General features: G+C 53.7%; 2 protein-coding genes across 6 annotated transcripts; one reads left to right on the forward strand and one right to left on the reverse strand.

The window, feature by feature from the left end:
- Positions 1 to 4,751: 4,751 nt before the first annotated feature.
- IL17B (interleukin 17B) lies at positions 4,752 to 6,702 on the forward strand. Its single transcript, XM_049829528.1, has 3 exons — positions 4,752 to 4,772; positions 5,735 to 6,021; positions 6,251 to 6,702. Exons 1-3 carry the CDS (start codon positions 4,752 to 4,754, stop codon positions 6,504 to 6,506), a joined length of 564 nt encoding a protein of 187 aa, XP_049685485.1. The 3' UTR covers positions 6,507 to 6,702.
- Positions 6,703 to 7,634: 932 nt separating this feature from the next.
- LOC126050826 (prenylcysteine oxidase-like) lies at positions 7,635 to 27,779 on the reverse strand. 5 transcript variants are annotated; one of them, XM_049829232.1, is made up of 8 exons: positions 26,430 to 27,779; positions 20,833 to 21,001; positions 19,853 to 19,934; positions 10,302 to 10,508; positions 9,621 to 9,795; positions 9,320 to 9,531; positions 9,081 to 9,221; positions 7,635 to 8,464 (listed from the first exon to the last, which is right to left on the reverse strand). In XM_049829232.1, exons 1-8 carry the CDS (start codon positions 26,495 to 26,497, stop codon positions 7,806 to 7,808), a joined length of 1,713 nt encoding a protein of 570 aa, XP_049685189.1. In that variant the 5' UTR covers positions 26,498 to 27,779; the 3' UTR covers positions 7,635 to 7,805. The 5 variants fall into 5 exon arrangements, 3 of the variants coding, with proteins under 3 accessions (XP_049685189.1, XP_049685190.1, XP_049685191.1); XM_049829233.1 differs by lacking the exons at positions 19,853 to 19,934; positions 20,833 to 21,001; positions 26,430 to 27,779 and adding an exon at positions 10,829 to 10,922; XR_007509659.1 differs by lacking the exons at positions 7,635 to 8,464; positions 9,081 to 9,221; positions 9,320 to 9,531; positions 9,621 to 9,795; positions 10,302 to 10,508 and adding exons at positions 13,234 to 13,265; positions 17,345 to 17,801.
- Positions 27,780 to 27,900: the final 121 nt, after the last annotated feature.

Below are 27,900 nucleotides of genomic sequence, written 5' to 3' on the forward strand. Positions count from 1 at the left end.
GCAGCCACCCCTCCAAAATGCTCAGGGGTTGGTGTCTGACCACCACATTGGCTGCAGGGGGAAGCAAAACCGAGTTATTTGGAAACCCAACATTTCCCACCCGTGCTGTGTGCTGGTGGGCAGTGGGGCACAGACAGTACAGGCTGAGGCCAGGAGTCCAAAGGGCTGGGGAAGGCAGGAGGGTAAGCGTGGGGGACGTGGGGGGAGCAGGGCACAGGGCCAGGTGCCCATCAGGTTTGGTAGGCTGACGGGACCTGTGCCTGGGTAGTGCCTCGGCGGTTCCTGCAGCCTCCCTGCCTGGAGAAGACCACAGCTCTGCCCTGCTCCATCCTATGGGGAGCTGGGGCTGCCCCACGCAGAGCACCCAGAGGGGTCCCACGGGGATCAGGGTCTGTCCCTGCTGTGCCCTCACACCTGGCCCCCCCCGCTGCCGTAGGGTGAGCAGCAGGAGAAGGGAGCCGCCGGGGCAGCTGTCTGCGCTGCACCAGGCTCTGTGCCGGGCAGGGGCGGAAGGAAGCGGGTGTTTCCAGCACAGGGAGCGGGAGAGCAGCCTTTTTCCATCAGGTGCTCCGTCTCCAGGAGCAGAAAGCAAAAGAAAACAAAAAGCAGGAGAGGAGCGGGGCAGGAGGAACCTGTGCATCTGGATCGTGTAACCAGCAACGTGCTGTAAACGCTGGGCGGCTGATGGATGCGCCGGCAGGGCCGCAGCAGGATGTGCTGGACGTGCACCTTCCCTCCCGTCCCGCCGTCCTGGCGCTGCCGGCAGCTGCTCTCCGCCGCCTCTGGCCCCCCGTGAGCCTCCTGCCTAGGGCTGGGCAGGCTGGGGTGCTGCTGGCCCCACGGCCCCCAGCCCCAAAGGACAACCCTGCACAGCTCTGCCTCCCGATGCCAAAGCCCGGCTATTATCTCACACGTGTGATCCAAAGGGCGTGATTTACAGACAGCCCAGAGCATCACCCAGCTCCCCATCCAAGAAGGCAGAAGGGCCGCCGAGACAGCTGGATTAGGGTTATATAAATAATACTGTCCTTCGATGCAGAACCCAGGTGTGGCAAGACCCTGGGCTGCCGACAGCTCGTCCAGCCCCTCTCACAGCCACCACAGTCACCCCTGGCACCTCAGGGTGACTCTGCAGCTGCAGCACCCACATGGGGGGATGCCTCTTCCCTCCCACAGGAAAACCCTTCCTACCAGGGAGGGGATTCTGGAGACAGTGCCGGCAACACAGGGGCCTGGGAGGAGATGGGTCTGTGTCCCATGACAGCTGCCTGGGGGAGGGCACCCACCCCGTTCCGTGCCAGCAACAAATTCCTGGCCACCCTCACCAGCCGGGCTGTGGCTCTGTGTTTATGTAACGGCAGGAGCCGGCAGAATTAAGCACTTTTTGTTTTTCCCTTTTTTGAGAACGAGGAGTTTTAATTCCCACCAAACAATGTTCTTTTTCCAGCAAGCTTAAAATAAGCCTTTTTGGCGCAGGCGTCTGTGGAGCCACTCACGCGCTGAGCGGGCCTTTGTGCAAATATGGATGTGAGCACCGCGCTGCCGGCTCGGCCGGGTGCTACCTGCCGGGGAGCGGTGGGGGGACACGGGAGGTCCCCGGCCCCAGCCCTCCTCCCTGCCGTGGCTCTGGGCTGGCTCTGGCGAGGCCAGCTCACTGGAGCATGCTTACGTTTGATGAGTGGAAAATGTTGCTCACGTAGAGATGGGAGGTGCCGTGGCTGTGCCAGCAGCTCCCACCAGCCCTGGCCGCCGGGTCCGTGGGTGTGCGTGTGCTCGGGTGTGCATGTGCTCAGGTGTGCTGGGGCCTGATCCCAGCACGGAGGATCCGGGCTCGGGAGCAGCCTGGTGCCCAGAGAAGCGGCCATGCCCCGTAGCGTGGCACCAGCAGTGATGCTGCCCACTGCCCGCCACAGGTGGAGGCGACCACAGACCCCACGCCAGCGGCTCCCACCCTGGCAGGGCCATTCCGTCTTGTGAAAAAAGGCAAAAAGCTATTTTCTGCCGGGGGGTGAACTGTGGTCTGATTCCCCCCATTCCCCTACCTGCAGCCCCTGTCGTGTGCTCTGCCACAGGCTCCTTGGCCAGTGCATCCCTCCTGCCGAGCAAGGCATGGCACAGCACAGCTGCCCTGCATCCCTCTACCCCAGGAGCTCGGGCTTGGCTTGGGGCATGGCAGCAGGTTCTGTGACAGTGACCCTGGGAAATATGTGCCTGCATTTACTTGGGGCAGGTAGAGCTTATCTTCACAGCACCTCCTGCCCTGTTTGGGGGCCTGTTCCCACTCTCCAGGCTCTTTCCACCCAGGTTTCCTGTGGCAGTGGGGCAACGTGGTGGGGAGGTAGCAGGGATGAGCACATACAACAAAACCCCAAAGCACATTCTCCTCTCCCCCCCAGGTACCCCAAGCCAAGGTGAGCCACGCGGGGGATTCCAGCCCTTCCTGGCCACCTGCTCCCTTGCCTCCCCGCATGGGACTGACCCCAGTGAACCCCACTCCCACAGGGGCAACACCACGGCTGGCATGTGCACATGGATCCCACTGGCTGCCCTGTCCCAGCCGGGAGGCAGGGGCTGGCCATAACCCAGCTGCCCACGCACCCCGGCCCCTTCCCTTGCACGAGGCTGGTGGGGAAAAGCCGCCCATGCCCGCCCCCACCTCCCCCAGCTTATCAAATTTGGCCATGTCTGAAAAGCCCTGGTTTCCTTTTCACCAAAAAAGATCAAAACTGGGTAATTGGCTGCCGGCGCAGATGCCTCTGAGCCTCTCTCATGTGTAAACAGCATTGCCGAGTGCTGACACAACGCAGGCGGCTGCGGCACACGCAGGCGGCCGGCACCCTCCGGGCTCCCTGGGCCCAGGGCTGCTCACTGGCCCTTCTTGGGGGATCCTGGAATAGGGGGTGAAATTGCTGGGGTGCAGGCAGGGCCTGGCTCGGCACCCCAGAAAAGGCTGGCGGTGGAGGGCCGGGCGCTGCCGTACCACCCGGTGCAGTGAAGGCAAGGTGGCTGCAGGACCCCTGCTACGGCCAGGTGCCCTCTGCCAGGTCCCTGAGGTGACAAAAGGGACACGCTGTGCTCAATGCACAGCATCAGACCTCAGCCGAGGGGACGGCAACGCCCCTGAAATGCTGTTCTGGGGCTGTTCTTGGAGATGTTAACGTGGGCTGGGGCTCCCCTGTGGGGGGGAGTAGCCGGGCTGTGTTCCCTGCTGCATCCCGGGGATGGTGGGGCTGGGAGGAGGAGAGGGGTGGTGTGAATTGGGGGTGCGGTGTGTTTTACCCTATTTGCGGAGTTTTCTAGAGGCCCAGTTCATGGACTGGGAAAAGGAGGTGGAAATTTCCCACCGCCCTACAAATCACAAGGGCCTTCAAACCCCTGGGGATGTACAGCAAGTCGGGAGGCAGAGGGAAACTCAACACCTAGTGCTGCCACAAAAGGTGGTGATGCTGGGGAAGGATGAAAGGGGAGGCAGAAAACACCAAAGCGAGGTGGAGCAGCCCCCCAGCGCCGCCCGGGGGCAGCAGCCCTAACGCTGTAAAGGGCCCCTCCAAAGGAGCGGGGCAGACCCTGCCGTCCGTGACCGTGGGGAGCAGCAGCGGGCACCCCCCGCCTCCCGCGGCCGGCGGGGGCTGGCAGGGGAGGAGGGATGGAGGGAGGGATGGAGGGGAGGAGGGATGGAGGGAGGGATGGAGGGGAGGAGGGATGGAGGGAGGGAGGGAGGGGAGGAGGGATGGAGGGAGGGAAGTTGCGGGGGAGGGATGCAGAGGGCGAGGACGGAGGGCTGGCGGTGCGGTTGGGTGGAAGACAGCACCATCGTGTGGCACAGCGGCTGCCTGGCCGCAGGGACGGGGAGAGCCCAGGGCAGGGGGGCTGCAATGCCGGACTGCTGCTGCCCCCAGCCCACGCCCCGGGCCAGCCCCCTCCCGAAGGAGGCCCCTTTTCCCCCCTCCGTGGGACGGGGCGTCGCAGCCCGCACCTCCCGTGCCTCAGTTTCCCCCACCGCAGCAGCCTGCATCCCTATGCTTGGCCCCGGGAAGCCGGGGCAGCACCCCACCGCTAACACCCGCCACCCTGCAGCTCCGGGACCCAGTCCCAAGGCCAGCTGTGAGCAGAGCTGGGCTGTCCTCACTGCCAGGGGTGGGGGACGGGTTTGAGGACAGCAGGAGGGGAAGGGTTTGGGGACAGAGAGACCAGGGGTCCAAGAAGTGATGGCTGCCACGGCCTCACCGCTGGGCAGAAGGGTCTGGTGGCTTCTAGGGACAGCAGAGCTGGCGGTGGCATATGGATGACAGCAAGACAGCCCCAGGCTACCTGCACACCTTGCTGCCAGCGCAGGACACATCCCACCCCGGTCTTCCTGCAATGCCCTGCTCCTCCAGCCCGGCAGCCACGTCCCTCCTGGCCCCAGCAGGGCTGTGAGCATGCTGGTGGCACCACCAGAGCCCAAACCCCCTCCCCGGGGCAAGGTTTTGCCCAGCAAGCCCCTCCGGGCTGCCTGGTCCAGAGGGGACCCGTCACCGTCCACAGCCACAGCCGCAGGTGGAGCCAGCACCCGGGGAGAGGCGGCTGGTGGCCGAGTCCCAGACCACGCTGGCCCCTCGCCCTGCCGGCGCCGAGGCTCCCTGGCACCTCGGGGACCGGACACACCTCCGGCAGAACGGAGCCGGGGGCTGAGGCTTTCCCTTTTTAGCTCCCCAGCTCGCTGGTGCCAGCCACACTGCAGGACGGCAGCCGGCAGCCCCTCCGCGGCGATGGAGCGGGCTCCAAACCTGGTAGGTGACTGCATGGCAGCTAACGGCTTGCTCTTCGTTTTCCTTCTTTAATATAATTATTTGCACGCTTGTTTACGGGTGGCTACCTAGGTTTGTTTGCTTTGGAGATGCATGCTGTGGCCTGCCAGGCCCATCGCTCCCACGCCTGGCACGGTGAGGATGCAACAGCCTTGGAGAGCAAAGCCATGACAGTCCAACTGGACAGTCTGGCATCAGAGGGGGAAAACAGCCCCGCTGAGCGGTCCCTGCCCCCGGGCACCGCACACCCATGGGAAGGGCTGCAGGACGGCGGGCAGGGTGCGGGGCTGCCTGCGGCTGGCTACAGGGACACGAATAGCAGGGAGCAGCACTACAGAAAGCAACTTTGTTTGCCGCTGGGCAGCGTGCCGGCTGTCAGCACACCGGAGCTTGGCCCTGCGAGGCCAGGGGGAGAAGGAAAGGAAAAAGCATCTTTCTTTTCTCTCTCACCGTCCTCGGAGTACAGAGGGAGGGAGAGGAGAGTTTGGATAAAGATGCCATTCTTGACTGTCTCATCTCTAAAGCTCCTTTTAAACCAGAGGCTGCCCAGGTACAGCCTGAGCCGAGGGTGTACCCATCCCTCCCAGCACACAGCTGCCTGGGGGTGGACAGGGAAGAGACCGGGCACGGCTCGGGCAGGGGCACTTTGGGCAATGCAGATTGCCAGCTGCAACCAGGGCAAGGGACTTTGCAGCCACACGCATCCGCTGGGGCCTGGGCTAGGGGCTCACCACAACCGTGTGCCCACCAGCCCTGCACACTGCCCTCGCGTGCTTCCACGGGTCTCGCCCACAGGCCAGCGTTGCCCTTTGGGGGTTGCGCATGCCACCCCAAAGTCAATGTGGTCCTGCCATCAGCCAGTGACCCATGGGAGGTAGGGGAGCTCCCCTTCTGTGCCAGCCCTACAGCCCAGGCAGCCATGCACCATCCTCCTTCCTCCTCAGCTTCTCCTCTGCATCTTCACCTTTGCCATGGTCCCGGTCCCCGAAGCGAAGGACCAAAGCAAGGCAGCAAAGGGCAGGAGAAGGGGTCTGACGCGGCCCCCCACGGCTGCCCCTGCCCTCGCTTGGGCTCTGGACGACCCCTATACCACCATGGCAGACTACGAGCGCAGCATCCAGGACATGGTGCGCCAGCTGAGGAACAGCTCTGAGCCGGGCGACACCAAGTGCCAGGTCAACTTGAGGCTCTGGAGGTCCAACCGGAGGAGCCTGTCCCCCTGGGCCTACAGGTGAGCTTAGGGCAGGGACCTCGGGGACACGCATGGTGGCTCTGTGCCAGCAAGCGCCGCGGTGGGCACGGCTCCAGCATCATGGGGCTGCGGTTGCTGCCGGGGGGGGCGCGATGTGACGCGGCATCCCGTTTCACCCTGCGGAGGCATTGCCCTGCCTGTCCCCAGCCGCCCAGCGCCCCCCATCTCACCGTCTCTCCAGCATCATCTTGCTTTCCCTCTCCTCCAGCATAAACCATGATGCAACACGGATCCCGGCAGACATCCCTGAGGCCCGATGCCTCTGCACTGGCTGTATCAACCCCTTCACGATGCAGGAGGACCGCACCATGGCCAGCATTCCCATCTACAGCCGCCTGCCCGTCCGCCGGCTGCTCTGCCAGGTGCTGGACGAGGTGGGGCACAAGCCTTCTGGGAAAAAGTGTCACAAGAAGTACCAGATGGTCATGGAGACCATTGCTGTGGGCTGCACCTGCATCTTCTGAGGCTGCAAAACTAACTGCTGCAGCTACCTGTGGGCATCTAACCAGCTTGCTCTTGCTTCCTGAGCTTGTCCAGCCCTCTTGGAGAGGGTCACCAGCTGAGCATCAGGGTGAGAAGAGCCCCCGTGCAAGGCGATTCCAGCTCCAAGAGTTCCCCAAAATTCCCCTGCAGACTCCATCAGCCTCAGCCCAAGCAGCCACTTTGGGGACACCCAGTGCAGGGGCAGCCCCTGCAAGTCACCCAGCTACGCAGTCCCACGGCCGGCCTTGCAGCAAGACACTGTCCTGAGCCTCCTCACCCCCAGGTTGGAGCTCAGCAGGGCAGGCTGGGGGAGAGAAGGAGGCAGCTGCCCGCCAGTCCCTCCGGCTGGGCAGGATCAGGCCTTCCCCCTCCCCAAAGTCCCCGTTTGCCTTTGTTCGCTCCATTGGTGCAGCAGCTCTGGGAGCGCCCAACCCTCCCCAGCCCACCTACAAGTTCCTCTGTGCTGGGCCGGGGAGCCCAGGGAGCGGGGCAAGCGGACGGTGGTTTGGCAGCTTCTGAGGTCTTCAATAAAGTGCATTGCTGACCCCTGTCTGAGCCGCCCCCTGCCTCGGCCCATCGCGCTGCCCCTCCGGCCCTGCCTGCCCGGGGGTGGGTGCTGCGAGCCTTCTCCCAGTGAGGTTCTTCCACCCCCCAAAACACAGCCGAGCCCCAGGCTCAGGGAAGCCTGGACACCCCTGGCAACAGGGAGCACCCTGCAGCAAGCACCTCTCCCTGCAAGCTAGGACCTGTGACAGCCCACCCTGCACACCCATTCCTGGGGTGCTGGGCCAGCGAGCGGGTCTAGGCCCCATGCACGCATGGCACGGGAGAGGCCATGGGACATACTGCCCCAGCCGGAGCCAGCCTTACCACCAAGTTTCCCGGGGACAAAGCCAGGAAGGCAGGAGAGGCTGCCGTGGGAGCCAGGAAGCTCACTGTGGGGGGACCCATCTGCTGCTGATGCCAGCCAGCCTCATCCTTGAAAGCCCCCTGAGGTCCCTCTCAAAACCAGATGCACAGTGACCCTTTTTCACCAGAAAAGGCACAGGTTCCTTTCCAGTACAGCCTGGGGAGGGGTAACAGGGAAACTGAGGCACGTGGCACAGACACACAGCAACACTGGGCAGGACTCTATTCCCGAAGGCAACACACGTTCAAGTCATGTGGGACACAGCCCGTCCCTTCTCCCCTAGCCCCAAACCCCCTGGTATCCTCAAGGCAATAAATACTCCCCAAGCTACTACACACAGAAGCTTCCAGCCCACCGCCTCCCCTGGGTGTCACAGCTCGGTCTTCACCTTGTGCATCAAGTCCTTCTGGTCGATTTTGTCCAGGTCCTGATGCCAGCGGTTGTAAGCCAGCAGGGCCACGTTTTTGGCCGCCACTGCTATCATCTCCATGGAGCTGGCCACCCACTCCACGCTGCTGAGGTAGAAGAGGTTTTCGTGGAGCACGATGGGTGGGAGGGACTTGGCAGCATCGTAGCGGGGATACGCCTGCCACTCCGTCACCTGCACTGAGTAGTAGGACCTGAAGAGGGTCTTTAGCTGCTGCTTGTCCAGTGGCTGCTGGGAGAGGACACGCCACACCGCGGCCTCCTGGGGCTGCTTGCGACGGAAAGCTGCTGAGATGTTGACAGGACAGATGTTGTCCATGGCATTGAAGAAGAGGTCAGGGGTGTCGGTGGTGAGGATGCTGGCGAAGGGGAAGAGCTTGGGGTCGGGGAAGCCGAAGTAGGAGGAGTTGAGGTAGCCATGCACCACAGAGGTGACAGAGGGCTGGAAGGCTCCAGGAAAGTCAGCGATGGGCGGCTCAAAGTTCTCAAAGGTGAAGTTGCTCCTGCTGGGGTGCAGGGGAGTCGTCACAACCACCATGTCATAAAAAGCTGAGCCATGGCCTTCACCACCCTCGTAGTGCACCTGGTACAGGGGTCTCCCCTCTGAAAAGAGATGGTGGAAAGTTAGGAGTAGTCCTGAGCCCCAAGTGGTATTTCCTTGGCCCCCTTTTTTCTAGCATGGCCTCCATCCCCTGGTTTTCCAGTACACACCAGTGCTGGACCATAGCATCTGATGGCTATGGATGAATTGCTGATGCTTTAGGGAAGCGGAAAGATTTTATCAAGCCCGTGGGAGAAAGTTTCCAGCCTAGTTGCTGGAAAGTTCCCCAGCCTAGTGGGGCAAGGAGGATTGGGGCAGCACAGCCCACCCCCCAAGCCCCAGCTACCCAGCCCTTCTGCTGTGCTGGACAGGGGAGCAAGCCTGCAACAAGGCTGATACCATAGAAGAGACCTGAGGGACCTCAGAAGGGAGAGAGCAGAACCTCAGGGCCGAGATCCGTACCACAGGCCCCCCACCACATCAGACAAGGGGAGGAGATGGACAGACTCCCAGACCCTCGCCCAAATGCTTTACCAGGACCAGGATGCTCTCCAGTCTCCCAACACTCGCTCTCTGCCCCAGCATCCCCACGCTGCCACCACCAACCTCCTGCCCTGGCTCCCCCAGACCCACGCCCAGGCCAGCAGCACCCAGAGCAGACCCCGTGCCCAGGCTCACCCGAGCTGTGCAGAGAGACGCCCGTCACCCTGGCCGGGATGACGTTGGCTTTGGTCAGCTTCAGCAGACCCGAACACACCAGCTTGTTGCCTCCTTCCACTGCCCAGGTGCTGCCCTGGGCCCCCGCCAGTGACATGGCTCCTGGGGAGAGGAAGAGGAGGGTGGCTCAACAGCCTGCCCACGGAGGGGACGCCAGGGAGAAGAGTCACACGGGGAGGAAAGGGAGTCCCCGGTTTAACCTGCAAAGGCGGGCACCAGCACCGACTGCCCGTAGCTGGAGCGCAGGACGGCCGCGATGACGTCGTCCACGAAGCGCTGCGTGACGCCCACCTCTAGCAAGGACTCGGCCACTGAGCGCTGTGTCATGTTGACGAAGGCATCTCCCCCCAGCGAGCGCAGCATCTCCTCCAGGCTGGAGAAGGCGTAGCCGTGCGCCTGGTACTTGTAGATCCTGGAGAGGACAGGAGAACAGGGCACCCGGTGATGCTCTGGTGCCAGGGAAGAGCCCCTGCGTCCCCCCAGCCCCGCAGGCTCTCCTACCTCATGAACTTCTCCATCACCTCCTCCACCCACATCTGCAGGCGCAGGAAGCTGATGCCATAGTGCCACCAGAGCCGGAAGAGGTTGAGCAGGTACCAGTCAGTCTCCTCCAGGACGAAGTGCTCCCCGCTGAATATGGCACTCTTCCCTGCCACCTCACGCCGGTGCTTGAGGCCTGCAGGGAGCAGAGGGGCCCCGGACCCGCCGGGCTGGCATGCCTCCCTGGGGCTGGCCGGCTGCTGGGAAAGGCCAGCACCAAACACCGCGGCAGTGGGGATGCGGGCAAAGACGCTCTTGGAGGAGCATCAGGGAGCGTGAGACCCCCAGGGCACTGGGACCCTAGGGAGATCCTACATGCTGAGTATCCCATGGAGTTGCCGCTGCCTACTGGGACAAACTGGTGGGAGTTTGTGACCCCCCCCCCCCCTCCCCCCGCCAATTCCACCAGGACCCCTCGCCCTGATGATCTGCTGCGCCACCCCGTCCCTTTCTCTTCCAGGGGACGACAGGGCTGGGGCACAGGGACAGCAAGAGGGTGACCGCACGCCTGGGGTGCCGATGTGGACTGGAAGCAGCCCTCCCCGCTGCCCCAAGCGCACGGCCCGGGGCGGGGGGGGGAGCACCCCAGCCCCCCCCGGCTCAGGGAGGGAGGCCTCCAAGCGCTGGGGTGCCCGCGCTCACCCAGGATCTTGACGAAGTCCAGCATGTGGAGGCTGAGGGCGTGGATGGAGGCTCCCCTGCTCTCGTACTGCTGCTTATTGACGGTGACGGTGGCCAGCCGCCCGCCCACGCCCGCCGGTTCGTACACGTCCAGCTGCACCTGCGGCCCGAAGTGCTGCTGCAGGAAATAGGCGACGGCCGAGCCGCCCAGCCCGGCGCCCACCACGGCTGCCGGCGGGAGAGGGGCGAGGGCGGCCGGGTCAGGCGAGGGACGCCGCTGCGCCCCCCCGCCCGGAGCCCCGGGTTCCCCGGCCGCGGTTGGGGGGGGGGGGGGAGAGGAGGAGGAATTGGGGAAGAGGCCAGCGCCTCTGGGAATTAGGGAAGAGGCGAGAGTGGGGCTGCCGCGGAGGGATGCCGGAGCTCCCCCCTCCCGCCGCCCCCGGAGGCAGGCAGGCGAGCAGAGAGGAGGCCGGGTGCTGCCGGTACCCGGCACGGGTGCCCCCTCCCCACCTCAGTACGCTCCCCGACCCCCCCAGCCCGGCTCCTACCGATGCTGCGCGGCGGGGCGCGGGCGGCGGCGGGCGCGGCCAGGAGGGCGGCGAGGGCCGGCAGGAGCAGCGCGGCGGGCGGCGGGGCCATGGCGGGGACGGCGGCGCGGAGAGCGGGTCCCGGCAGCGGCAGCGCCCGCCCCGCCCCGGCCCCGGCCCCGCCCGCCCCTTACCGCAGGCTCGGCCCCCCGCTGCCGCCCCGGCCCGGTCCGAGCGGGGAGCCCGCTGCTGGCGGGCGGAGGGAGGCCTGCCCCGGCGCTGGGAGCCCTGAGCCGGCGCGGCCGCCGGCGGCGAGGCGAGGAGGAGCGGGGCCAGCACGGGGAGGGGAGCGGGCTTTGTTCCCGCCGAGCCGGAGGGATGCGGGGAGCCTCGGACTGCTCCCCGGCTTTCGGGGGAGGGGTACAGGCGCAGCACCGGGCTCGCCCGAGACACAGCAGCAGCATAAAAGCAGGCCTTGTGACAGCTTATCTCGCAGCACTCGCCTTCCGAGAGCGACGCTGGGGGTCAGAGGAGACCCTCGACATCCAGAAGCGGGGGGTGCGGCACGCGAACGACCCCCGGGACGGCCACAGCGAGGATCCTCAGTGCCCTCCGTTCCTCACACGCCGGCTGCGCGCCCACCAGGACGCTCAGCGGCATCCCACTCGCAATCAACCCCATGGGGAACCAAGGGCCCAAAACCAGGAGCTCCCCTCCCCTGGCACCACCTCTCTCCGCCCGCAAGCGTGCTGGGGCTGCACCGTAGGGCAGTACTCGGGCCAAGCTGCTGCCGGAGCGCATTTCCACGTGCTCAGGCTGCACACGGGCAATGGCACGCAGTGCTCAGTACCTGGAGGAGGGGAACAGGCTGCATCCCGCGGGGGTTCATGCATCGAGCAAGCGCATTTCAAGCTTTTGCTTGCGCTTTTCTGCCCTGGGCAAAACAAGCTGCCCAACAGCCAGCAGCTTGTGCCATCCGAGAGCCTGGTTCCACTCAGATTACAAAGGATAGCAAAGACTAAGCAAAAACTGGAACAGGTAGGACATGTAATGACAGACCCAGAGCCTGTTGTAGCCCAGGGCTGGCTCTGTACCAAGGGACAAAATTTAGTTTGAGAATCCGTCATCTGAACTTTGTCTCAGGAGAAACACAACACAAGCACAGGCCCCCTCCTTTCCTCCAGCCAGCAACCACTTCAGAGCTCCTGCATGGGAGAGCATGCAAAACCCAGAAGGTCAGGCATGAACATTTGCGGGGAAGGGAGGGCCACAGACAAAAACTACCATAGCTCAGCTCACCCAAGCCCTTACAATGGGCAGTATCAACCCACCCAGGATGGGGAGATGACGTTCCCAAAGCTGCTTAAAACACAGCACACAAATATCTTTGCAGCATGCCTCAGGTTTTAACAAGCTCTTACTTAACCAGCCTGATTTCACCATGGCTGTGGGCGACAAAAAACTCTGGCTGTACATGCGGCAAGGCACCTAGGAGTCCGGGTCAGCACCACTCCTGATTGCCTCCCTCTCACGGCAGACCATGCCCTGTGTGCAGGTGTTCTGCAATTCTGTGCCATAAGCAAAATGCTCTTCCGCCTGTTCACAAGCTCCGATGCTTTTCTGCAGATGGCAGTGGCTGTGGTTTGAAAACTCCCAACTCTCCCTGTTGCTACAGAGAAAAACCAGCAGAGCCAGAAATTACTAACACAGCAGCAGGCAGCAGTATTTCCTGGTCTAGTCTGGTTAGCGAACACCGAGCAATGCCACCACAGCTGCTTTTAGGCAGAACGAGTCCACAATCACAAGAGGACTTCGCTGGCAGATCTTTAGCACAAGAATTTACAGCTCACCCCAGAAAGGCCATTTGTAAATTGTCTTTTGCAAAGGTTTTTTCTAGTGGGAAGTGCCATGGCACATTCAGAGGTTCAGGAGATCAAGGCAATCAAGGCCCACCGACATGGCACCAACTGTTACGGAACTAAGGCAAAACCAGGAATGGAGGCCTGGCTATTTTTGTAGAGGATGTGGGAAGGGAGAATGAGATCTGTTACAATCACACACCCTGTGAGAGAAAGCCTGGTTTTTTCTCCAACAAATCCCTGAAATCATAACCTGCCTGCAGATACCACAAGCGTTAATACACACTGTATATTAAGCCATCCTTAATTCAGCTGCCATGCAGTATGTCTGCTACCAACATACCACGTGCAAAAGGGCAAAAATGCAGCAAAGCCAAGCTGTGAGAGAACAGAATGGCTAAAATAAAACCAGGTATCAAGATTGCAACTGTTGGCAGAGTTCTGCAGAATGAACCACTACCAAAGGCTGGCAGACAGCATTTCTCTACACGATGGTCTGTGAGGAGACTTACTAGGAACAGACACAGAAGCAGGCATGGAAGTACCAGAGAATGACACACCCAGACAGTTTATCAGTGCAGAAATACCCAACAACTCACCTGCATGAGGAAAGATGACACGCACACATGTGTGTGCATTTCTGGGAGTCCACATAAAGCATTGTTAATAAAATGTTCAACATGTACTGCCATGGACTATAGCCCTTATTGTAGACAATTGGATCAGGAACAGTGAGAAACCTTTCAATCCACAGTCCCACCTGACTAGAATGGCAGTCGGAACAAGCAGCAGTTTGGTGCAGGGAAGAAAGGAAAAAGAAGCAACTGCAATTCTTTTTTATTAGCAAATGGACAGTATCTGGACATCTAAAGGAAATCAGCCCTTTCCAACATTAACTCAAATGTCATTGTCAATTACTTGCACCACTCCCACACTTCAGTCTTTGTCTTTCATACAGCTAGAACCTTTGGGTAAACAAAGAGCACAGAAACACACAAAAAAATACAATATATACAGGTTTCCCACCAACTAAATGGACTTAGATTTTTGGAGATTAGCAATGCTTTGTTCATTTGACTTTGCAAGTAATATCAAAACATCTCAAGTTTTAAAATAAAAAAATACTACAATATTCACAATATAAAACTTAAATACATTTTTTTAAAAATTAAAGGACTGCTAATAGCTATTGATTTATCACGGCTGTCTCTCTCAACAGAAGCTCTGCTGATGAAGCACTGAGAATTTAAGGTTCACAAAGTGACATTCACATTCTGCACTGCTCCTGGTCAGAGTTAAGACGCTGCCATGCTCATGAGACAGTGCCACTGGAGACTTGTCCAGGAGTTCAACTCAAATACCCCCTCAGCACTGAGGGGTACAGCAAGGTCACAGAACAAGGCAAACCCCCACGTTCAGTGGGGCTGCCCACTTCCCGAGAGGAGAAATGCAGGTCCACACATCAGCATCTCATGCACATCTTATCTAGTTGTCTGCATTCCCAGCTCGAGCCCTTCAGTTCATGGCTAGGCAAACAGAGTGGAAATGACCAAGAGGTACATGACACTTCCTCTCCACTGCTATTCCATCCCTGCTAATGTACTCCTGTGCTTTACTACATAGTCATTGAATAAAGTGACTGGAGAGAAAAAGCTCCTGGCCCTGTCTCCTCTCTGGTCTAACTCTGCAGAGTGCAATGGAACTGCATCAACGGGGACTCTGCCCCACCGTGCTGAGTGTGCAAGCTTTACACAAACAGGGCAGACAAGGGAGCAAGAACCTACAAAGGAGAAATTCAATCCACCCTTATGCAATCTCACCTACGATAAAAGAGATCATTAAGTGTGCTTGAAAGGCAAGAGCATCAAATTTTGCCTAGGAAATCTGGATTCTGTGATGGAATCCAGGTTTGGTTATTTCATTTTCACTTCACTATTCAAAGGAAGCAGAAACTAGGACAAACAACAGCTACAGTATTTATCTCTTTGGTAACTTCTGTAGAAGAGTCTCTAAGCAATGGGTACACCTTACAGTAATCATCTTAAAAGCCCAATAAGATCCTGTAGAAGTTTCATAGATTGAAAAAAACTGGGGCATGAACTGGGAAAATAGCTTGCCCCAAATTAAACAGGGCCTTTGGGAGGGTGAGAAAGACTGCACAGGAACTGGATCCTTCAGATTCCTGCTCTAGCGACACAACAGTGCCGCAGTGAAAGTGGCTCCCAGATATATAAGCTGAATCAATAACCTCTTAGTACAGACAGAAGGTCTGGAGTGCATTTTAGGCTATTTCTTTAAGGCAAAAATGGGTGAATACTAGTTGAGGAAACAGACAGGCTTGGCAAATAGTCCGAAGGTGGACCAAGTAGCTGTAGTATACTTTCACAGCCAAGTGGCTCCATGGGTCCGTTTAAACAGGATTTGGATCCTATTGCATGTGGTCATACACTACTTCTAAATCTGGCTCAGGTAAGCTGCAGCCTTTCTATGACAGAAAACTACCTGTCATGTAAAATGCCTTTGCTTTTGTTTAGTTCCTTATAAATACAGTTTTACATTCAAAGTTAGTTTCCAGAACCAGCTCTCCCCTCATATTGCAAAAAGACTCAGCTGATATAGCAGGGGCTGAAGAGGAAGCAGAGAACCCAACCGCTCCTTCCAGCTGAAGGCAAGGTTTCCTCAGAACAGGCTGCAGACAGTCTTGAGGCAAAACAGCAAGGCTTGCATTGCCACATTTCGTATTTTACCTGTTCTCTGTCTTGAGTAACAGCGTAACCTGCTGACCCAGTCAGCAAGTAGACCAGCAAAACAATGAAGTCCTGTATGTCTCTGTAATTTCCAACAACATGGTAAAACCAGAGCACTTGTCCAAAGTGATCTAATGATGCCATGAAGTGCTGTTTCAGGGCTGAAATCTCAAGTACCTGCCTGAAAACCTACCTACGGAGAGGCAGAAAACCGCACTTCAGAAAGTACCCACTACCGAGTCACCCACACACAGCTGTCACTAAAGCAGCTTGCATGGAGCATATTAGAAACATGCATCTTCCTTAAATTTCTGGAATGACAACCAACTAGCTGCACATAGTCTCCCCAGATGAAAGACTGTCGATAGCTGCTAATTGAAGACTGCGGTAATCTTGAAGTCCACCACAAAAGGATTATGCAACTGAAGCCTGCAAAGGAATGGGAGATGAATAAGCTTTCTTCCAAACCAGTGATGGCATCCACCATAAGTAAAGAGTTTTTGGAAGTGGATCTCAAATAACTGTCCAGCCATGGATCCAATTCCAGAAAGTAAAAAGGCAGGAATTAATGAATCAGTAAGAAACAACCCCAAAACAACCATTCCTGCCTCTGTTTTGTGTAGTGCAGACCATAGGCTGGTTTATATAACTCTTCAGTCATTATACCGCTTGCTGTTCTGTAAAGGGTTAAATTCTGATCTTACTCAGTGACTGCATCCTTTCAGCTGAGATAAATGGACTCCCAGGCAAAAGGGCCACTGGGAAATACATATGCCATGCTGTGACAACAACATGCCTCCAACTAAGAGGACGGCTTGAGGTCAGCTTTCACTTCCTCAGCCTTCTGCTTCTCTGGCTTTCTTGTCACTGCTGCTAAAATTGGTTCAAGGGCACTTGAGACTTTTAGTAGAAAAGATTTTTCTCCTTGCATCAAAACCCAAAAGATTTAATATCTACTATGACCATGCAAAAGTCGAATCTGAGTGTGAATTGGAAGTTAGTGTTATCCGAGTACCATTATTGGAGAGCTGAGAAAACAAAACAGTCCAGATTTCCTGCTTAAGGGCACATCTCCATTTTGCTAGCAGCTGCAACAAAGAGCATATAGTTTATCATGCTTGAAAGCTGCACAAATACCCATCAGGGAAGAGAAATTACTCTCCTTTAAAATATACTTTTTGGTTGGAGAAAAAGAGATTTGAGAACAGTTTTTTGGCTCTACCAAGAACTGCTACTCCCTGTTTTACCTTTCGGAACAAGGAGGCAAGCTAAAATTTTACCTGGAGAACAAATATTAACACATTAGTCTGACCTAACAACTGAATTTTCTTTAAAACTTCATCTGTATTTAACTGTAGTACGACACAAGATTTCACTAATTCAGGATTGTTTTCCTGAAGTGACAGAAGAAAAAGCTGCCCTAAATGTCATTTCAAGTGATCATCTTCATCCCCACCTGAGGGGTCTGGGGACAAAGAGAAGACATGAAAACCACCCTGATAATAATACTCAGCCCTTTGGGCTTTTCTTCTCCCGAGTGCTTTGTAAAGAAAAAGCCTCACCACATCCCTGTGAGGTAGGTCAGTAAGTATTATTATAGTCCCTTAATACAGATACGGAAACTGAGGCAGAGAAGTTACTTTCCTGAAGGCCACTGCAGGAGTCTGTCTTGGAGATGGAACCGGGAGACAAGATTCCTTAGCTCTCAGAGAATTTCCCTTTCTCTCCCATATCTCCCCTCTTCCCCATAAAAATGTTAATGGAGAAATGAGCAACAGAGAAAGGGGCTACAGTGCCACATTTGTGACAAATAGCAGGACTTCTAGTACTACTCCACACACTCCAAAAAGGATTATTAAATATACAGGTACCTTAGAATTAATGGCAAAATGACTGCACACATTATAAAGAAGCCAACATACAATACAAACCTAGCTTAATAAATAAGTAAAGACATGCAGCTGCAGTTGTGACCGAGTGCTGAGGGGTCCTCAGCTCAGTAAGGTCCCAGATGCCAATGGGTAAGCCCACGTCATTCCTGTGACTCTACTGCCACGCCGACAAGTGCGTGTCTGATAGTGCGACCGTGGAGTTTATAGCCATCCTGAGTTACCAGTGCTATTGTGCCTGGCTGCATTCCCTCGGCTGGTACATGGCAGACTATTTCGTGGTCATATGGGTCATATTTGCCACCAACAGGGTTCATTTTCTGAAGGCCATGTTTGGCAAATACACTTTGCAATTTGGCCTCTATGAGAGAGAGGCCTTCATAGATTTTCTTCAGGGTTGGATTTGGATTACTAGGCTCTGCTTCTTCTGCGGCACTCTCGGCAGTCTTCTCCAAGATATCTGCTACCTCCACAAGGTCCCTGCAGAAACTCTGGATCCCTACATGCACAAAGAAGCAAGAAGTAAATGAAGGGCAGTTTACAGAACATACAGAGCTACAGTACCAATGATAGGCACAGAGTCACAGCAGTTTGAAAGCATGTTTAAAGCTCCTAATTGATTTGAACCGTTACTTTAGTGAGAACAGACGGTGCCTTCTGTATCCTGTAGCCAAACCTTTATCATTACATGGGTAGTAATCTAAAAACTCCCCAAATCAAGGTATATGCAGGAAAGGTACATCTATATAAATCAACATATATATATAGTATACCTGACAAAGCAGAGCATTAGTATGTCACTCCAAAAAGTTCTTGCAACTAAGACTTGTCATTTAGGACACTGCTCCACACCCTCTCATACAGTCCCACAGACATAAGTGTTTTGCCAAGCAACTCACACAAATGCGCATGGGCACAGGGAACAAACACAATGGGGGGAAGTAAAAACAATACATGACCATTCAAAAGTACATCCTCAATTTTATTCATAAGTTAAAACTACTGCGGAGGGACTGGGAAAGATGGTCCATGGGCTGGTCATGACAAGTCATGCAGTCTATTTCAATAGAAAAATGGGTTTAGATTGTATACATTTCCAGAAGTGGTGTACTACACAGTGCAGAAATTTCAGGAAAAACAGCCTCCCTCAGTTATATAGATGCCGTAACTAACTTACTGGAAAGACATATTAGGAAAACAAAGAAAGAGAAACAATAGTTAGGTGCTGTCTATGGTTGTACATACATGTTTAAACATCCGCAGAATGAAGAAGCATAAAGGAGAAGCAACAAAGGAGCACACAGAAGCAGACCGGTTACCAACCATTTCATAGAATCACAGGATCATTTAGGCTGGCAAAGACCTTTAAGTCCAACCGTTAACCTAACACTGCCAAGTCCACCACTAAACCATGTCCCTAAGTGCCACATCTACATGTGGCATCTTTTAAATACCTCCAGGGATGGTGACTCAACCACTTCCCTGGGCAGCCTGTTCCAATGCTTGATAACCTTTTCAGTGAAGAAATATTTCTTAGTATCCAATCTAAACCTCCCCTGGCATAACTTGAGGCCATTTCCTCTCATCCTATCGCTTGTTACCTAGGAAAAAGAGACTGACACCCACCTTGCTACAACTTCCTTTCAGGTTTTCCTCTTGCACTAGAGTCTGTTTTAATGCTCTACAGACCCCCATGCCTCACTCTGTGAGCAACTTCTAATAAAGAACCTAATTTTTCTTCAGATCTGAAGCATACTACATATAAAATTCAAAGACCTCAACCCCCCCCCCCTCAAAACCAATGGTGCTGATTATCCCAGAACTCGACAGCCATTTTGTAGCACAATTGGTAGAACAGTAAGAAAAATACAGCAACTCTTATTTCAAAGCTAGAACAAAACTAGAACAAAAAAAACTTCCAAAATTCATGCACTGTGGAGAATAACAGTTTCTCAGAGACGGTGCTGACAGAGTGCAATGATTAAACAGCAGTTTATTCCCTGTTCACCTGCCTCTGTGGCCAAAGCTACAAATTCAGCTCACTTGACTGATGGTAAAATATTTCTTATAGAAGTTTTAAAGAATGTCTGAGATAGGAATTGACAACTTTTGTCCCACCATCTACCTCCTAAAAGCTAGAGCAGAAAAGAAGAGGCTGTTAATATAGTAAAGGAGATCACAACCTGATGACACAGCTGAGTATGAAATACACCCTGCCAGAGCCAAATCTCAGCATACAGAAGAGCCTGTAATTTCAACCAAGTCAGCAGAACTATACTCAACTGCACTGGGCCTATTTCATTAAAAAAAAAATAAAATAAAAAAAAATAATCACAAAACAGTCACTGAGATAAACCTGATGGGACACAGCTGGACATAGAGAAAAAATAGTGAGTAAGCCCAGACACCAAAAGTCCAGGCCAAACATCACACCAAACTTTACAATGAATGAGGGCAAGACAGGGGGAGAGAGAAAAGCTGTTGATCAGCATTTTATGCTCAGGCAGGCAGGCCACCACAGTAAGCGCAGCTCTGTCTCACTTTGCTTACCAAAGAGCTTGGCATCTTCCACAAACTTCTGTGTTCTCCTCCGGACAGTCTCAGAATCTGCCAAGGCTTTCCGGTATCGTTCCTGTAACCACGATAGCAAGGGGACACATCAAACGAGGTGGTAAAATCCATTTCCTGACAGCTGGCAATCCCTTAGAAACACTTTAAAAACAGCCCACTTCATGTCAGAATGTTGTGCTGGGCTTCTGCATTTTCATTACATGCAAACCCAGGTCTCTCTCCTACTGATTAATCAGCACAACTGCAACTCCCTCAAAAGACCCAAGTGAAGGCCAGAAGCATTCAGGGCGAAGCTCAGTTGAACACCACACCGCATTGTCAGGCTGCTGCTTTTTGCATGACTCACTGTGGCTATTCAGACACTCCTTTCTCTAGCAGGCAAGCTGGCAGTCTCAGCAACAGATCTGCAACTGGCTGATTTATCGCTTGGTGCAGTAGTATTCTCAGGGCCATTATCTCCAGAATTGCCCAGTGCTGTGGTATTTAATCCTCTCCTTAGTCACATCTGTTCTTCAAAGTCCCTATAACATGATCCCTACCATTTCCACCACACCACTGTCACTAAGGAGGACTTCCCCTCTTGGACAATCTGAATCCTGTGCAACACAGCATGTGATACTAATCGGATGAATCTACTGCTATCCCCTCTGTACAACACTGTGAAAAAACTGACCAGACCACCTGCAGCATACAGTTTTGCCTGCCAGGATCATACTATCAGTGTCTTGCTCCTAGGTGCTACTGACAGATGGTGTTTCTGAGGAAGGCAGACTGTACTTTCACAGTGCACCCTCTCACACTCAGAGCACAGCTGCTTTGAAGGCTGCCACAGGACAGTGGCATTGTGTGTGTGTGTGTGTGTGTGTTACAGGGCTTACAGAAAAAGCCGGGGCTGAAAGACAGACCTAGTCAAGGGGATTGAACGAAAGACATCATGATGCCACCAGCAGCATACTCACAGTTAAATCCCGGACTTGTTCTTCCAATTTGATGGCTTTGTGCTCTAAGGCACAGTCAGAAAGGGGATGCTTGGGCTCATCACGGGGATCTTCTGGACCACACTCATCTCCTGTACTTCTCTGCTGAGCTGCAGTGCTGAAAACACAGTGGGATCCCCTGAAATACAAACTAGAGACAAAGAAGGGAAGTTAAGTAACAACAGGCTCAACAAGAATTCTAGTTTAGTGTAATTACTAAAAGCAGGCTCTCTTAAAAAAGGTACATAGGATTCTAGATAAAATTTTAGCACTTTTCAGAAAATATGGACAACTAGCACAGAAACACAAAGAAAGAGATGTTTTGCAAAATTCTTTTATTTTAGACTCACATGTCACTACAGAGGCTATACACCACTTCTTTGACATACCTTGAAAAGAGTCAGATTTTCACAGGAAAACAAGTTGTGAGTTGCATTTTTGCTGACCTCCTAGTACAGGTGGTCAATATCAAATGACAAACTTCAGAAAAATGTTTGCAAGGTAGTCTTGAAAAGGAGGCAGGTAGTGTAAAGCTGTTTATACAGTTATTTAAAAAAATCCCCAATGTTCTGAGCAAAATTCAGCAAGAGCTGCAAACCCATGGCACTCTAAGATAGGCATGCAGAGCCTAGTCTGCTACCCAAGATGGTACAGTGACCTCAAAAGAGCAAGTCGCACCAGTGGAATGGCTGTGGATTTCTGTGAAGCAAGTCAACAAGCAAGGAAAGACATACACATCTCAAACTGCTGGCTAGCAGAGGATCCAATTCCCAAATGCTCCGACCCATTTGTTCTCCTGGTTGCAAACAGACATTGTATTTGGTGTATTCAGTTTTCCTCCTATTGAGTGAAGAGGATGAGAGTTTGAACCTTTTGCCAATCAGTTCTTCTTCCAAAGTAACAATTGCTAGACTGTATCCAGCTTTCATGTCCACTGCACAAACAATAGTTAAGAAACCAAAGAGAAGTGTCAGAGACATGACCAAGTTGTGTCCATCCCAAATATTCTGGAGCCTTCTGCCAGGATCTTCACAGCTCCATTAGCTGTGTTTGGAAAAGGAACTGAACATGCCAACTGAAAATTGTCCCTAATATTCTCCAATATTTCTAAGCACTTCAAATGTTTTTATCTCTATTGGCAATGAAAGAGTCCCAAAGGCAAAAAAACCCCAAAACAAGCCCAAGCCTCAAGTGCTTAAGCCCACCCTATTACCAATTACTTTTTCATCCCAGGTATGCTTTTCAACTAAAAAGCACACTTGTCAGTCGTTTGTGTTGGTACAGCAGGTGGAGCTCATCTAGGAGCCTGACTCCACAACTTTTAGATGAAATGATGAAACAACCAACGAGCCAGGTAATTGGATTGAGCTGTATAAAGACCGCCTAGGAGCTTAGCAGCCTATTCTATACTGTAACAATCTCACATGTTTTCAAAAAACTAGATAATAGAAGTCTATCTGAAAACAGTTTGGTCAGCAGATGATCAAAACCAGCATGCTAGACACTTTGAAAAATAAAGAAAACATTTTTCTCTTCATTCTGTTCTTTTCCAGAAAGCCCTTCACCTGTGGTAACAATGCTGTCACTCCAAAGCAAGAGTTTTCACTCCCCCTCCTATACCACTTGCTTTTACAAACCAACCTAGACAGGACCCATTCCTGTCAGCATGAGGCCAAAGCCTCAGCCCACCTCCTTCTCACGCCTTACACCATGAACAGGGTCTGCAGCAGAAAGTTCAGTTTACTTCCAAACCAGGTCCATTCAGGAAACATTTTAACATACACTTAAGAAGGAAGGGTGTTGCCTTTTTTTGGGAACACCTGGGCTCTTCCTTTGAGCAGGGCTTTCAACATCCCCTTTAATAGAGGGGTTTTGCATATACTAAGTGCACAGAGGTTGCTGCACTGTCACCGACTCAAAATACTGTGTTTATACAGCACAATTCAACACTGCACAGAGATGCTAATTTAGGCCCCAGAATCAATATAGCTGAGTTCATGTTACCACGCCTGCACCATTAAGCTTTCTTACTTTTCAGCAAGACTATATTGCTCAGGTACAATGTCGCAGAAGTACACACCTTTTGTTTCTGGGTCTATTAAATCGGTCATGAGACCAAAGTGTTGTTCAGCAATCCAGCTAAGCTGAGCTTACAGTGGCAACTGGGACAGGTTTGCTCCCCTTATTCCAGTACTGGAGCTGTGCAGAACGAAGGTTCAGGGAGTTAAACCAGCTGAAAACTAACCCTACAAAAAAACCTTCAAACCCAACTTTTCTGACTGTGTCCCTGAATAGGTTTGCTGACAGATCAGATGAGTGCAAGTGCCAGTACAAAAGAGAAGAGAAACACGTGAAGCCTGGTGAAATGTGGAAGGGAGAATATGGGGAAGGGAAGAGGTGTCCCCCTTTAGGTGGCAGCCAAGGCTTAGACTGGCTCAGCTCTATGACCAAAGCACAGTTTAAAAGATTTATATCTGCCCAAAGACCACCAAGCATCTCCTACCACTCCCTGCTTAGCAGCCCAGATGTTTCCTCATTTTATCTTTAATACAAGGTTGCTAAATGTCCCACAACACTAATAACAAACTTCCTTTTCCCACCTGAAGACACTTGCATATGCAATTTTTTTACTAAGTGGGTACTTAAAACATGATCTGTATGTCAAACCACTCCTTCTCAACACATTACATACCAGACGCAAGTCTGAAAGTGCTTCTGCTACCTACACTTGCTCTACATCAGGACGTTCCTCACACTAATCTTTAAAGAACCAGACAAGGGGCTGTCACTAGGCTCTTTTCAAAAAGCTGCCCAGCCACAGCGGTTCTGGGTTCCAGGAATGCCAACACAGAAGAAAACCCCACACTTTAACCCTGGCTGCAGAGAGATTTGTTTGGCACACAAGAACCCATCTTGAATGATTTTTAAGATGCTTGTCACATTCGTTTTGTTGACTGGTTAACATAGCACTTTTTCAAAGTTATAGAAAGTAGACTAAACAGGAGTTGAGGACAGAGAACAACCCCCTTCACCAAGCCTTCAAAATCAATCTGTGAAGCTTTAAACAACTGCAAAGCTTTCTTTGTAAATAAAAGGTGCGTCCGTGGTAAGCACCAGCTGCAAGCTTTGTCCTTTATCATCTTGCATTTAAATTAAAGAGCTGCAGGGATGGAAATTAGCCATGCTACAGATGAGCCAAAGAACCTGAAATGCAACTGAGAAAGCAGCCTTGCTAGGTGCCTCACAGGTTAGACTCCTGTGTCTTAAAAAAGCTATACAAATGAGTTAACTCTTCTGCATCCAAGAAGCAAAGGTGAGTCATTTCCCTCTACAAGTGATTTACACTACACAGATGGGTGTGTTTCAGTGTGTAGGAGGAGAGGGGCATGAATGAGCTGGTGCCTCAGCTATGAGGACCTGCCTACGTGAAGCAGAGAGCTGCCTGCATGGACTCCTTTTTCCAGCTTGTGAAACCAAGTCACAGAACACTTCCCCGTGCAGTGAAATGCCCTGGGTATCAAGTGCTGTTCAGACGAGCCTGCCTTAAAAGTTGTAGGCAAGAACCACAGACTGACTCCAAAGGGAATACTTAAGAAGAACTATTATGCAGAACTGAAAATGCCACTCGGTTTACTTCTTCCTTCAGGATGAAAGAAATACTCCACTAAAAAGGGCAGGCGCTATTTACAGTCTGTCCACTGCACTGTGCTCCATCTTCTAAACACAGTCTTGATCACAGCTGCCCTAAAAATAGGCAGAAATCCCACTGGAGGAGTTGACACATCCTGAAGTGACAGACACGTGGAAGTCCCAGAGCGTGTGAAGGGATTATACAAGTAAGCTGGTGATACAAAAAGATTTACAAACTGATGTCACAGAAAGCCAAGCAGATAGATATAGCAGAGGAGTTGATTGTAGCCATATGGTTTAAGCCAATTGTCCTTGAAGATTAGAATTTAAATGAGAACAGGTCTCTGTGGTCAGAACAATAGTATCACCTCTTTCTGGAGCACAGGCACCATACCCTAACATCCCAAACCGACATTGTCAAGTTCCCTCTGAACACAAGGGTCCTACCCGATCTCTCCTTAAACACTCCCTCCTCCTCCCAAATCAGCATGACAAAGCACGCAAGTGCCAAGACACACAGAAACATCTGCATTGGTGTTTTAGCTCTGATGAGCGTGCTTTGGAAGGAAATCTCCTAATTACCCTCAATTACTGCACTCTGTTTCATCAGGGAGCGATACCAGAGATTAATACCATGAGGATTCCTCTTTGACGAAACTGGAGATCAAGTTTGTGCAGTGCACCTTAATGCAGGATGGGTGTTAACTGGGCAGTAGGCTCCCAGTCTACAGCGAGTCCAGGCTAAGAAGTCTCCAAGACGTGGGCAGCATGGGTGTCTGGGCCCCACCACCCACCGCTTTGCTGTACGGAGCCACTCCTGTTGGCTGCAACGCAGCCACGGGCACAGAAAACTTGCATAGAAAGAGGAGTTTCACACCGATGGCAGGTTCTGGCAATCCTCCATGAAGGAAGCCTGCTCAGCTTCCACCAAAGTCACCTATTTCAAACTTGGTGGACATGTTGAAAGGGGCAACGCAGTTTTCACACATGTAAGAGCATATGAAAGAGGAAGGACATTCAGACACGCATTTAGTCCCAAACGCAGATGCTGCTATGATGTGCTGCAGAATTATTTTATTGCATTTAAATGGTCTTTCATTTTTTCCCCCCAGAAAAAAAACTCTGGGATAAACTAACATGCATTTTGGCATTTTTTCTTTTCACCTGCCCACATTCCACTCAAATAACCAAAGCACCTGTTATGGATTTCCATTTTATAAGCCATATTCCACAACGTCCAAAAATATGACTGGACGCTGTTTTTCTGTCTAAATATCGACACAATTAAATGGACCCTCTTCCCTCGACCATCCAAAACACGCTAAAAGTACAGGTGCTGCATCACTAACAAAAACAAAAACTGAGGAGCACATTAAACATATAGGTCACAGATAAATGGTTCAGATGGGCAAGCAGAGACTCAGAAATCCCCCGTGGATACGTGTAACGGCAGGAAACAACCTCACAACGTGACTTACTGACCGCAGAAACGCTTTGCCTCAAAAATGAAAAATGATTTTTTTGTTTTGTTTTCCTCAAAACGTCACTTTTCCAGGAAGGAGGTTGCTTATCGAGAGCTTATTTTTCTTCCAGGCCTTCTGAAGAGCTAAGGGCCGGCTGCGTGCCCCTCATGAAGGGTAAGTAGTTGAGGGGGGGAGAAGGGGACACGGCGTCCTTCCAGGGGAGGCCCGGGCCGGCCCACACCCCCGCGGGCGCCCCAGGCCCGGGCCCGGGCCCGGGCCCGACGAGGAGCCCCTACGGCGGCGGCGGCGGCGGCGACGAAGCTCCTCGTCGGGCCCGGGCCCGGGCCCGGGGCGCTGCCACGTCTCGCAGCGAGCCCGCCACAGGAGGGGAGGGGTCAGCGCCGCAGCCGTTGGCGACCGTTAACGGCTGAGGGAGAGGGACGACGTAGCCCCGTTCCCCTCCTGCACTCCCGCCGCCTCACCTACCTGCCGCGCCTTGGCGAGCCGCCGAGGGAGAAGACGGTCCCGAAGCGCCGCAGGGAACGGGCGGCCATCGCCCCGCCAACCGACGGACTGACTGAGGGAGGGGGAACGACGCGCCGGCGCCGCCCGCCAACTACGACTCCCAGAAGCTCCCCCCGTGCGGACTACGAGTCCCGGCAGGCAGCGCGGAGGGGCGGGCAGCGCCTCAGAGCCGGTCTGGCGCGGTGCTTTGGACCGTTGGTCCGGGCGCGGCGGGGCCGGGACCTCGGGGCTTGACCCGGTGCTCCTGCCGCCGCGGGCCGCGCGGCCTGGGGGGGTAGTAAGGCGGCAGGTTTCACCTCTTGTTCGGTAGAGGCTGAGAGAGGCTTGCGCCAGCAGGCTGACCTGGGGCGGAAGAAAGCGTTTCTCACCCCGTGGTGAATAAAAAAACCCCAAACCTTGGCCAAGCGTGCCTTTTAACTGAGGACTGCCTCCACGGGGGGCCTACGGGAAAGATGGGGAGGGACTCTTTATCAGGGAGTGTAGTGAGAGGATGAGGGGTAATGGTTTTAAACAAGGAGGGTAGATTTACATTGGATATAAGGAAGAAATTCACCTTTACTTTAAGGTGATGAGGCACTGGAACAGGTTGCCCAGGGAGGCTGTGGCTGCCCCATCCCTGGCAGTGTTCAAGGCCAGGTTGGATGGGGCTTGGAGCAACCCGGTCTAGGGGAAGGTGTCCCTGCCCATGGCGGGGGGGTGGAACTAGATGAGCTTTAAGGTCCCTTCCAACCCAAACCATTCTAGGATTCTATGACGTGCTTTCATGGGCTGTGATGGTCCAGCTCCATTTCTCCCCAATGTGGGCAGAGCCTCCTCGTTTCTTTAGTGGGAGAGGCAATGCTTGAGGAGCGGGTTTTTACCCTTTTCCTAAGTGAAATGGGACGGCGCGGCTCCAGGTCTCAGAGGGGACAGGAGCAGTGACAACCGGCACAGGGAAGTTGCTGCCAAGAAGAGGATGAGCACTGTCGGGAACGGGGCTTTCCTGCACCTCATCCCTGGGAGCCCCTCCAGCCTGGGCAGTGGGCAGCTAAGCTTACGGCTCTGAGCTAACTGCAGTCACTAACGTGGTGTACAAGATTCACCCAGCCTGCCTGCCCCAGCAGCTGCTGTCACAGGGGTAACAAGCCCACCCCACACCCACCCTGGCCCATTTCACTGTGAGCAGGAGTAGTTTACCCACCGTGCTCCCTACAGCCAGGGGAAGGGGCATGCCAGTGCCAGCGTTTTTATTTAAAGCTGCTTACCTAGTTACTAACAAGAGGGCTTTGAAAGAGCGAGCTCCAAAGGTTAATTGTGGCAGTTGTTAGCATGAGTGGGCGACAGGCCTGCTCCCTTGTTCCCAGCACAAAAGCCTGGGCCTTTCCTTTTTATTCCTGTCCCTTGTTTCTGCCTGTGCTAAATGACCTTCCTCTATTTCTCTTTTCTGTTCCAG

The sequence above is a fragment of the Accipiter gentilis genome, chromosome 26 (assembly GCF_929443795.1).
Source record: "Accipiter gentilis chromosome 26, bAccGen1.1, whole genome shotgun sequence".
In the NCBI taxonomy this organism is placed as follows: Eukaryota; Metazoa; Chordata; class Aves; order Accipitriformes; family Accipitridae; genus Astur; species Astur gentilis.